Genomic DNA, 12637 nt, shown 5'->3' with positions numbered 1-12637 from the left:
ATGTATGTGTATATACATATATACATACATATATGTGTGCATATACACATATATACACACATATATACATATATATGCATGCATATGTATGTATGTATGTGTGTGTATATATATACATATATATATATATATATATAATGATGAAAGCAGATTTATTCTAATGTATGTAGATTAATATGTCCTAAAAATCAGTGAACATTACAGTACAAAATAGAACAGTATCAGTAAAGTGAAAAATAACATTATCACTTAATGGAATGCACAAAAAGCATGTGACAGAATCTACCTGCATCTTATAATAAAAACAGTCAATAAAAGAACTCTTTTACTTTGATAAGAGGCACCAAAGCTGCCAAGATGCCATTATACACAGTGATAGAGGTACCAAATGCTTTGCCTCAGTGACTGGTTGGTAGACAGCCTTGTCATCGCCACACTTCTGCTCAGCATTGTACCAGAAATTCTAACTAGGGCCATTATACAAATGTAAAATATACCCTGACTGGAAAGCAAGAAATAAAACTTGTTCTGCTCGTGGCCCCAAAGAAGAATGGTCTGCACTTCCTCCACAGTTACCGGCTGCCATGAGCTTCACCACAGGCAGCAATTTTCCAAATGGGTATTTAACAAAAATTAACTTGGCTGTATCTATTTTTCCTTAGATTGGTCCCAGCTCTGTCTTGGGATCTCCTGGAAATGAGAAGTTTTGTGGCACAAACATACCATCATTTATAACATCTGTATACAATGTTCTTTATGTTACATTTGTGAAAAGTTCTTCTATGGAAAATCGTGGCTTCATGGCTAAGTTCAGCAATGAGAAGTTAGGTAGGAGCATGTTTCTCTCTCTCCTTTTATGCTGCTATCAGAATAAATGGTCAGTTGTACAGGGATGTTTATGTGTGTAAGGCTCTGGGTTCAATCCCTACCTCTGAAAAGAAAAGTTCCTTACAATAAATAAATTATATAAAAGTCAATTTTTTCCATGAAAAATTATAAAGTACACTTAAAAAAAAGACTATACTTTCAACAAATACTTAACAATAGTTATCGCATACCTACTAACGAAAGAAACTAAGTTATTATAAGTCACATAAAAGAACAGCATTCTCTCTTTGCACATTTAATCAATGATAAGCACATTTTATTTTGGAGCCCATGCAGATTAAGATTAACTGTTGTAACGATGATTATTGCTTTTATTTTGGGACTCATGTAACTCATTTATTAACTTCTGTGATGATGATGATTGTTTTATTATTACTAATTATTACTCAGAATGTGGAAAAGTTCTCACAGAATCTACTGGAATCATTGAAAGTCCTGGTCATCCAAATGTCTACCCAAGCGGTGTAAATTGTACCTGGCATATAGTAGTCCAGCGCGGCCAACTGATTCGTTTGGTATTCAGCTCCTTTTACCTGGAGTTTCATTACAACTGTGCAAATGACTACCTGGAAGTTTATGACACTATTGCTCAGACGTCTCTTGGGAGGTGAGAATGTTTGTTTTTTTATGCTGAACTTTGATTGTATGGTGTTTATATTTTTGCACATAGATGAACAGAGGCTATAATGCACTTAAATCATTTTATGTCCAGTTTATTTTACTTTATAAATTAGCAACATATTTTGACCTTACATACCATTATATTTTGAAGTAAATAAAGTGCATAGAATAGTAAGGTCGGCCTTACTGATGAATAGTATACATGACTTAGTTTAGTCACTATTTCATGGGCAATAACACAAAATATCCACGTGGTGCACATTTATTAAACAAGCAGTATGACTTTGAATATAGTCACCTTGCTATGTAATAGATATCTCAGAATTTCTTCTCCTTCATATCTTGAATTACCTGTCTTTTACCAACACCTTTCCTTCTTTACCCCTCCCCCAATTACTCTAAGTGCTGGTAGAACCATTCATTACATTCCCTACAACTTTAGAATCATATATCAGTGAGATCATGTGGTACTTCTGATTCTGTACCTGGCTTATTTAACTTAATAATCATGCCCTCCAAGTCTACCTATTTTGTTCTGCATGGCAAGATTTTATTCCTTATAATATAGTGTTCTATGGTATTTATATCAACACCACATCTTCTTTATTCATTCATTCATCTGTGGATGGATACATCTATTGATGTATGTCTTCAGATAGTCTCTGTAGTAAGATCACTTGACCATAAGATAGTTAACATTTTTAATTTTAGAGAACTTCTATATAGCTTTCCACAATGGCTTACTCATATACCCACTAACAATGTATAAGGGTTATTTTTTTCCCCAATATTTCCCAACAATTCCTCTCTCTCTCTCTCTCTCTCTCTATATATATATATATATATATATATATATATATATATATATATATATCAACAGTATATATATATATATATATATATATATCAACAGTAATAATGGAATGAGATTGTGTTGGTGAATGAGAATCACCCCACTGGCTCATATGTTTGAATGCTTGATCCCCAGTTAGTGCAGCTGTAGAGAAGGATTGGGAGGTGTGGGCTTGTTGGAGTAGATGTGGCCTTGTTGGAGGAGAGATGTCACTAGGAGTAAGCATTGAGGTTTCCAAAGCCTACTCCAGCCGCAGTTTTACCCAGCCTGCTGGCTGCTGATCAGGCTGTAAAGCCCCAAACTAGCACTCTAGTACCATACTGTCTGCTTCCTGCAATGTTGATAATGGACTAGCCCTCTGAAACTGTGATGAAGGCCTCAATTAAATGCTTCCTTTTATCAGAATTGTGTTGATCATGGAGTCTCTTCACAGCAATAGAACAGTGACTAAGACAGTGATAGTGTACCAGTGTGCTCTTGATTTTGCGTCTCATTGTTGATGCATAAATAACACCGATTTCTCATAGATCCATGATTCATCACTATGCCTTGTTTGTGATAATTGCCTATTCAGGGCTTTTGTCCATTGTTTTTATCTGAGTATTTGCTTCCTGTTGATAATACTAAGTGATTTGTAGTCTTCATATTTCTTGGGTATTAACTGTGCTTCTCCATTGTTATGTAGTTTGCCATTAATTCTCGTTCTATGGGCTGAGTCTCCCTTCTGCTGTGTTCTTGGCTATGGGGAAGATTTGTATATTGCTAGAATCCTACTTGTCTGTCTTGGCTTGCCTGTGCTTTTGAGGTTGTAGCTATAGAAATCCTTGTCCAGACCAATATCATAAAGTGTGTTCCCTGTGTTCCTCTAGTCTAGTCACTTCATTTTTCACACTTAACACTATTTGAATTGATTTTTATCTCATTTTTTTTGTATATGTATGTTTTAGTTTCCCATTATTTAGTACCAGATGACTGTGTATAGTCTGTAACTCTCTGTATTGATTTTCCCATGTTTCCCATACCTTCTAGATCTATTTGATAGTTATAATTATTTTAACATCTTTATTCATTCAGTGATTATATAATTACTTGTTATGTTTTAGCTGCTTATTCTCTCTTATTATGAGTTGTACTTTCTTTCTTTTTATATTTGATAATATTTGATAGACCGTTCAGAATTTTTAATTTTATGTTTAGGACACCAGCCATTTTACATTCTTGTAAATATGTATTTGGACTTTGTCCTGGAATGTGTTAAGTTACTTGAATCCAAGTTGGTCCTTTCTAGTTTCCCTTTTAATTAATTTATTTCCTATCCTTGAGGTTTTTCCCTTTTCATTTGATATTTAGTATCTTGTGAAGCACTTATGTATTTTCCCTAGGGTTTCAGATGTTTGAGTGCAAAGTTAAACCTGGCCTCTATTATTATGTTTGTGTTGAAAGTAGAGTTCCTCTAATTGCTTTTTGAACATGTAAATATCTATCTATCTATCTATCTATCTATCTATCTATCTATCTATCCATCTATCTATTGTTTACCAGTTTCTTGGCTGTATGTATGTCCCTGTATCACATGCATGGTGCCCACAGAGGCCAGAATCTGATCCCCTGAACCTGGAGTTTTGGACAGTTACTATCTTCCATGCAGATGTTGGGACTTGAACCCATATCTTCTAGAAGATCAGCTAGTGCACATAACTGCTGAGCCATCTCTTCAGCCTCCTCTGATTGCTTCTCTTTAAAGTCCTTCTTGTATCTTCTTTTTTTTCTCCTCTATTAGTTTTGTAAGCATTATCCTTTTAAAATAGTCTCTAAATTTCTTCCCTCGGTCTTTACTGCTCCTCACCTTCTTTTGCTTCTTATCTTAGTATTCCATCTAAAATTGTCTTTGTCTTTCTTTAAAGTAATATATGTATCTTCTAACCATGACAAAATGCAGTTTCTGCTGAAGAGAATAAGCTTTAATGATCATGTCCCAATTTAGGATGCAAGACCATGTGTGCACAGTTATTTAATCTATCTGCCTTCAGTCATATTAAGATGATAACTCTCTGTTATCACTAAAATATTATTCTACATCAAACTTATTTAATTTTCCTGCTTCTCATAGTCATCATTTTAGCTTATTTTTGGTTCCATATTATTTTCCTCTCTTGTTCCAAGCATGCATTGTCTCTAGACTTCTGTTTTTCTAAGCTCTTCCTCCTACAGGTGTTTCTCCAGATGAAACACCGTGGCACCATGTCATGTGTTATAGCTCTGTTTGTTTGGGGGATTATGAGGATAGATTTTCTGAGTAAAGCTCCCTTTGTCCTGAAGGAACAGAGACATGGTTTACTGATCACACTCTTACCTCTTCATAAATGAGCTGTTTAAAGACAGCAGACAACTTACACAGAGGTCACTATCCAGGCACTGTTCTCAATGCCTAGCTACAGTGATCTACCTGATCCAGATGTTCAGAATGATGTGAAGTCTACAGAGAAGATGACCCAGAGCAATTAAACCATGTGTCCAAAGTCACAGTGCGCCTGAGTGACAGAGCTATCTAGGGCTGTGCTGGATGGGTTTTTGGATGCTTTAATGTGGTAGTAAACATAGTAAAGGAATATAATTCCTTTAGCATAGGTCTATGAAAGAGCTGCTCAGCACGCTAACAGCAGGTGACTGCAGTCTGTGCTTCCTGTCTCAGAACATTTTTCATGTATGTTAAGGCATTCAGCGTGCCACACAATTCTTCCACTGTGTTTCTGTTATTACTGAAATATACTTGGTTTCAAGGTTGATGTGAAATAGATAAGAGTCCATTATCATTTGTATTGTTTTCATCTTTACATGGCCTATTGTTCAGAATATAAGTTCAAATCTACTAATCTGTGTCTCTCTTCTTTCTTTATTTGGAACAGATACTGTGGAAAATCCATCCCCCCTTCTCTTACCAGCAGCTCTCATTCAATAAAGCTGACATTCGTGTCTGACTCTGCTCTTGCCCACGAAGGCTTTTCCATAAATTATGAAGCAATTAATGCATCATCAGGTAACATTTCCTCTACTGCAAAAGATGTTTAATATCTAAAACACACAAATACTTACTTGGAATAAAGTATAAAGATAAAATCCACCTGATTAAAAATAGGGTAATTCTGTTAGCTAAACTGTGTGCTCCTTTAGGGATTTGGGACCTTAATGTTTATATCAGGGTTAGAAGATGTTTGATACAGAAAAGTACCATTCAGTGCATAGCTACAGCTGTCACATGCTACCCTTACTTGCCAAGCATTCCACAGCTTGGGGGATTTTTCTGGGCCTGGACATATTCCTCTTGAGAGTCTTTTGTCCAGCCACCTTTGAGGTGTTTATCTTCTTAAACCTGTATTCCTAACAGAAATACAGAAAGAAAAAAATTCTTACTCAAAATCCCTAGCCAGCTTTTCACTTATTTCTTCTCTAGAAATTTTGGTCACTCTACTTTAATCCAGGCAAAAGGAGTTCAGCTTCTGTGTTCTGGAAGCATGGCTTTAAACTACAAACTGCGAGAGAAATGCATACATGGATCACTGGTAGAATTCACTCTAGCAGATGCCCCATTATCTAGCCCAAGCACATATAGAGGCAAGGATTTAAAGTATGGTGTGTTGTGCTATGTAACTGACATTTTCACTGAACCTTATTCAAATGGTTAACAGCCAAAGACCAAAGTGGATGTCTCAGGAAATTACAGTGTATACACAATTTTCTCTACTTCTGTAGTTTCATCTCTCATATGTTTGGTCCCAAACCACACCAAACATTCGATTTGGAGTAAATCAGTTGAACTCTGTGGAATACAATTTTCTTATCTGTGTAATTAAAAGATAAGATTTAATGATCTTTCAATGTTTTCTGGTTCTAATCTTCTGTGAACACAATTTTAATTTGCTGCATGAATAAACTGCTTATTTCTCAAATAGCATGTAATTTGGGCAGTACCTCCTGAAAATGTCATGGTGTTCTCTGCAGTAATATATAAAAATGAAGCATAGTTCTGTAATGACTGAAATGATTGTGTTATCACTACACTAGCTTGGGAGGCAGTATGAAGGGAAGAGACAGCTAGGAGCCATTAATATAACCTGGGGATGAGGAGGATAAATTTAAAATTTAATGAAATTGTTCAGAAAGATAAAATTCCTATAAAACTCATCAAAGCAATAGGTCCAGTAGACAGGAAGGGAAACTGATACAGAGAGTAGGGAATGGAACGTGCTCAGTGCCAGCATGTGCTCAGCATGCATGACTAGGTTCAGTTCCTCCAAATACTTCTAACATAAAAGAGGAAACGGAAGGGAGGAAACCCCAAGGTCTCAAAAAGAAGACACTGAAGGAGCAACTACAGAGACTATACCCCTGCTTCCCTGTGTTAGTCATGACTCCAGCCCCTACTTGCTCTAGACAGAGCAGAAATCACAGAAAAGAGAGTGCATCCTTTTCACTACTTGACTGATGACTATGTATCAGCCTTTTTTTGAATGAACTCATAGGACTGGTTAACACAGTCCCACCATTTGAAATAGCAATCAGATGATGAGACCCAGAAAGTCATATGGGTGGCTGGATTGCATGAGTTGTTGAAGCTGGTCCTGTAGTAAAGCTCAGAGCACAGCTGGCTCAGGAGACCGGAATAGAGGTGGTGGTGGTCAGGCAGTTGGCTAATGTTCCCAGGAGCTTGGGTGAAATGAGCTGCTGACTGGAAAGACAGAGGTGAGGACTCTCTTCAGCTAGTGTCTTCTTCTGGCTAATTTCTGTAGACTGAAACATGTCGGATAAAATCACCAGAGGACAGGCAATCATTGGCCTGTAAGCTATTTCCTTGTTCCAAAAGAAGTCATTTTTGGAGTAACGATGATGGTTTGGACTGCTGAGGTCTAGTTTCTTAGCACAGCCCATGGACATTTCCCTTGACTCTGGCCTGCTTTCATTTAATAGAGTCAAATTTTCCTGATTTGAATCCTATTACCCTTCTATCTGTAGTTCCTGCAATAAGTCTATGATGTCAGCCTTTAAACATGTGTTTGGGAGTAAGGAGATTGGCTTCTTGTTCATACTCTGACTCCCTCCCTAAGCATTTGGCTGCAGCTCTCATTCAAATATTCCTGAGAATATATAGAAAACAAAAGACATAACAAAAGTAACGATGTTGAATAGAATCTCATAAGAACTCTTTACCACTGATTATGACATCTAACATTTACTAGCATGAAGTAAAATATTTGCATATTGAGATAATATAATTGGTATACTTTGCAATTTAAATTATTATCTGATATCCTATAACAACTATTACTTATCCACTGTCTTAATATAGAACTAGTAAGTGAAAACTTTACAAGTATAGATGAAAGAATATTTATATAACGACTATTCCATTATTCTTCAAATTAATTCCTGATTCACTCATGACTATATTCATTAAAGATATGAATGAGAAAAAGAAAAACAGTGGAAATTATTAGAGGTACCATACAAAGTTAGACTTCACTTCATGAAACCTGTCTAAAAAGCTCAGTAAGCATGATTGGATTTTATTTTTATGAAATAGAAAATATAAGTACAGTCTTCCCCAATTAATCTTTGAATGGAGGCGATATCAGTCTAGAATGTTAAATCTGTCATCCCAAGAATAAACACCTGTCTGGTTTAAGAGCCAAACTAAGCAAACAGGCTTCACTGTGCTGCCTGTTTCTGTTGTCATTCTCTCCAGGGCTGCAGTGGAACTATGAGGAATGTTTCTTACATTTTACAAAGAGAGGAGCTTCAAAATTACTCAGGGAAGTAGCTAGCATGGTCCAAAGCACAATCTTATGAGCAAATATCCATATAAAAAGGTGAATCCACTGGGATTTCCTTCTGTCCTACACTACCGTGCAAGTTCTCATCAGTCACCTTGGAGTGAGCCCAGAAAAGGAAGGCAAGGGAAGTGACAACCAAGAGGGTCACTAGGGATTTATTTCAAAGAAATGGGCAGAGCACATTCTGTGTCTGTTCTTATATCTCCGTGTGGTAAGAGCAACGCTCTCAGATTAGAATGGTCATTTTAAAACATCTTCAGAAAGAAGAGATTAGCTCAGATGTTATGATTATAAGCTCAGATACCATGGTTCAATTAGAAATTCTAATTAAGGTCTTTGGTATAGTTTTACAGAACAAGTCAAGCAGATCTAGTTGAATTTTGCCTTTATTATTTCATTTAAAAACTGTTATAAAAGATAGTAAAGAACTATTATACTCATGATTGCAGGTCTTATTCACTGCAGATTGAAACTAAGGCCAGAGAGTGTCTGCTGAGTGACAGCTTGATACTGGCTTGAAGCAGCTTGGGCAGGTTTCAGGCTTCCCTTGCTTGTATACCTCTATCTGAAATTTCTCATATTACATGCTCAAATATTTTTGAGAAGGTTTTTTTAAAGGAAATCTATTAATCTCTAAAATAATTTCCTCTAGTAATTCTTAATTTTTTAAAATGTTTCGTTGTACAAATAATCCATCGATTCTCTTCTAGGTTTTGTGTGTGTGAGTGTGTGTGTGTGTGTTTGTGTGCATGTGCACACGTACACATGTGTCTTTTGGGCCTTAGAATGAAAACAGTGCTTAAGTGGGATATTCTTAATCCCTTACAGGCCTAAATTGACATTTCCACTGTAGAAAACTAGGAATCGTAGGCTGAGGGATGGCTCTGTGGGTAAACTATCTGTTATGTATGCATGAGACCTGTGCCTAGATCCCAGGTACCCATGTAAAAAAAATAAAACCAAGCCTGGAAGAATACACCTGTGCTCTCAGTGCTGGAAGGGTAGGGGCAGGAAGAGTCCCAGGGTTCTAGGTCAGATAAGGAACCCTTTCTCCATAATTAAATGGAAATATGATTGAGGAAGCCATCTGACAATCAACCTTTGGTCTCTGTACATTCCCATCACACTAGTACACATGTGTACACACATGTACACATACCCCAAAAGAGAAACTAGGGATCATTAGAGAGTTCAAGATTTGAAAAGAGTTCAAAGTTTATCTAATGTGTTCAATCTAAATGAATTTTAAAGCTAATCTCAAAGTCTCCTATTCCTCTTCCACATCTCTTTAACTAGACGTGATGACTATGCTGTTTCAATATAAAAATAACATTATGATAGGCTGGAAGGACCGTTCAGAGATATGTATGTGTTTAGACCGCACCAGCTATGTTAAAAAGGTAGATATGCATGTGTGCACCTATGATATCAGGGTTGGGAAGGAGGGCACAGGAGGACCCCTGGGATTTTCTAAACAATCAGGCAGGCAGAATCAGTGAGCTTTGAGTTTAGTGACAGATCCTATTTCAAAAATTAAGGTGGATAAGTGATGAAGGAAGCATTGGTATTGATATATGGCCTCCATGTGCACATACAAACTTGCACATGAATGTGTATATATACAGAGACACACAAATTATATTACATATGTAAATGACATGGCTTTGTCAGATTTAAAATGTGATTGCTAATATCCCCCAGAGTTCTGTAATAGCTTCTCTGCCTTTATTCAACATCATCTGATATGTCATCCGTGGGGTCAAAGAAAAGGCAGTGACTGTAATCACCTGGCAGCAAACTGTAGCAAAATGTTAGATTGCTCTTCCGTGAGAGAGGAAAATGTGTAATTTTATCTTCCCTCACATCTTTGCTTTGAAAGTGTAGACTCCAATACACAATGAAGGCCTCTGATGTTTCCATATCAGTTTATTTTATATTTAGAAAAGCAGTTCTCAAACTATGAGTATCAACCTTTTTGTGGTTGAACACCTCTTTCACAGAAGTCACCCAAAACCATTAAAAAGCAGATATTTACATTACAATTCATAACAGTAGCCAAGTTACCATTATGAAGTAGCAACAAAATTAATTTTATGGCTGTGGGTCGCCACAACATGAGGAACTGTACTAAAGGGTCTCAGCATTAGGAAGGCTGAGAACCAATGATGTAGAGAATCTGAGATGATATGCATTCACTCAGAAACCAAGTTTTTACATGATCTTGGGAACTATGGCTCCCTATGCAATGGATTCCCCTGTCCACAGTGCCTATCTACCCTCTTCTTGTGCCTTAATCTCAGGGATCCAATATTGCCATGGCTTTGTGAGTTGAAGGACTCCCCGTGATTTCCAGTTTTCCCATTGGCCACCTTTAATTCTATGAAAGTGCTTAATCAGGCAGAAAGACATGGTCATTTTTAGAAAAACGTAGTTTTGTAATTTTTGTATTAGTCTACAGAGTTTATTTTTGATGGTTAGTATATTGTCTTTTGTTGGGTATCTATTAACCTGCATGTGTGCGCGTGCGCGCATGCGTGCCCATGCATGTGTGTCTGGAATGCAAGTGTATTCTTGATCAGATGGTACACTCAAGTCTTTTTTCCTTCATTTTATGGTTAATGGGCTTCTGTTTTCTATATAGAAAATGTTTGCTTGTCAAAATTATGAGAACATCCCTCTATGTATCTTTTAGAAGTTCTATAGCTTGAACTTTTAGGTCTAAAATTCATCTTGATTTCCTAGTATGGTGGTCTAAGTTTCCAAGTCCATTCACTTATGAAAGTGATATTTAGTGGAGCGAGGCCATGCCTTAAACTCATCTCCCCCAACTCTACCTACCCCCACCCCAACTCTACCTACCCCCCCCCCACACACACACACACTGGATTTCCTTTAACCCATTGCTGACAATTGTCCAAGTATATTACATGTGTGCCTCTGGAATTCTTACTCTGTCCCATGATGTTCATATTGGGTCTTATAGTAAAAGGACAGTCTGTTATACAATATTATTGGCTTCAGCGAGATTTTCACAACAGCATTTGCATTTCAAAACTTTTCTTTTGCTGATCTTAGATCCTTTATATTGCCATACACATTTTAGAAACTGCCTTTTGTTTTGTTTTTGTTTTTGTTTTTTTTTTACCATTTAAAAAAATTGACTGAAATCCTGTTGAATTCATAGATCAATTGGGATCTTGGGACATCTCAAACTATGTCTTCCACTCCATGAGCATATTCTAACTTGTTAGGCATACTTTCTATATTTCTATGAGCACTTATTTAAAGCTCTGAGTGTTGATTTTTGCATTTTCCCTAGGTCATCATGTGCTTTATGCTGTTTTATGCTGCTTTGTGCATTATATTCCAGTTTGACCAATACATGCATATTAAACTGATTTTCCAGATATTAATCATGTATTATGTAGGCTTTTAAAACTCAGTACCAACTATTTTTTGGATACAAAACATACATAAATGGTCCCAACTCTGAATTGCTGTTTTGTGCTGTTCTTCCTTTCTCACTCTTTCTTATTGCAGTGAGCAGGACTGTACAGTGCTCAGCAGAAGGGTGAGGCTGGTCATACTCTATTCTTCATTTTGGCAAGAACACATTTAATCTTCTATTCTTTAAGAACAATGATGGGATCTCATAGATTTCTGTTTTTGTCTTGTTTATTGAGAGTCTTCATCAAGGATGGATGCTGATTTTTTCCAAATGATTTAATCAGAAGATTTTTTTTTTAAATCCAGTTAATATGATGGATTACTTAGATTGATTTTTCCCACATCAAAAAATCTGATACTCCCAGTGTGAACAATGCTTGCTATAATATCATCTTCACATTCTCTGGAACTATATGCTTAAGGTTTTTTTCAGGTATTTTATCTGTATTTATGAGGCATGTTTATCTGTAGTGTTCTTGTTGCAAGTTTGTCTTGTTTGAGCATAGCAGTAATATTTGGTCTTATTAAATGAGCTAGGGAGAATCATCTCTTCTTATTTCCCAAGTCTGGGTGGTTTTAATATTTCCTTAATTTGCTTGACTATCACCAGAGGTTATTCGAATACATTGTTTTCTTTGTAGAAAACTTTTAATGACAGAATTTCTTAGCCTGTTGTGGCCATGGAAGGTGTTATTATTTTCTTTTGAGTTAGCTGTGGCAGTTGGTAGCTGGGAACAAATTTGTTAAGTTTATCACACTGTTCTTTTACTGACTGGAGATTCTATAGTGATTCTTCCTCTTTCACTCTTTTTTTTTTTTAGTAGATATTTTCTTCATTTCAAATGCTATACCAAAAGTCCCCTATACCCTCCCCCCACCCTGCTCCCCAACCCACCCACTCCCACTTCCTGGCCCTGGCATTCCCCTGTACTGGGGCATATAATCTTTGCAAGACCAAGGGCCTCTCCTCCCACTGATGGCCTACTAGGCCATCCTCTGC

At 36.6% G+C, this 12637-nt stretch overlaps 1 protein-coding gene across 1 annotated transcript in view; it reads left to right on the top strand.

Moving 5' to 3' along the window:
• The window catches only part of Cubn (cubilin), a 225260-nt gene that overhangs the window by 48825 nt on the left and 163798 nt on the right, over window positions 1-12637 (top strand). The window contains exons 20-22 of the mRNA XM_021155681.2: window positions 663-828; window positions 1279-1495; window positions 5269-5399. Coding sequence (XP_021011340.1) covers window positions 663-828; window positions 1279-1495; window positions 5269-5399 — 514 coding nt within the window. The remainder of the gene's footprint in view (window positions 1-662; window positions 829-1278; window positions 1496-5268; window positions 5400-12637) is intronic.

The sequence above is a fragment of the Mus caroli genome, chromosome 2, assembly GCF_900094665.2.
Source record: "Mus caroli chromosome 2, CAROLI_EIJ_v1.1, whole genome shotgun sequence".
Taxonomy (NCBI): domain Eukaryota; kingdom Metazoa; phylum Chordata; class Mammalia; order Rodentia; family Muridae; genus Mus; species Mus caroli.
This window is presented reverse-complemented; position numbering and strand designations above follow the sequence as displayed.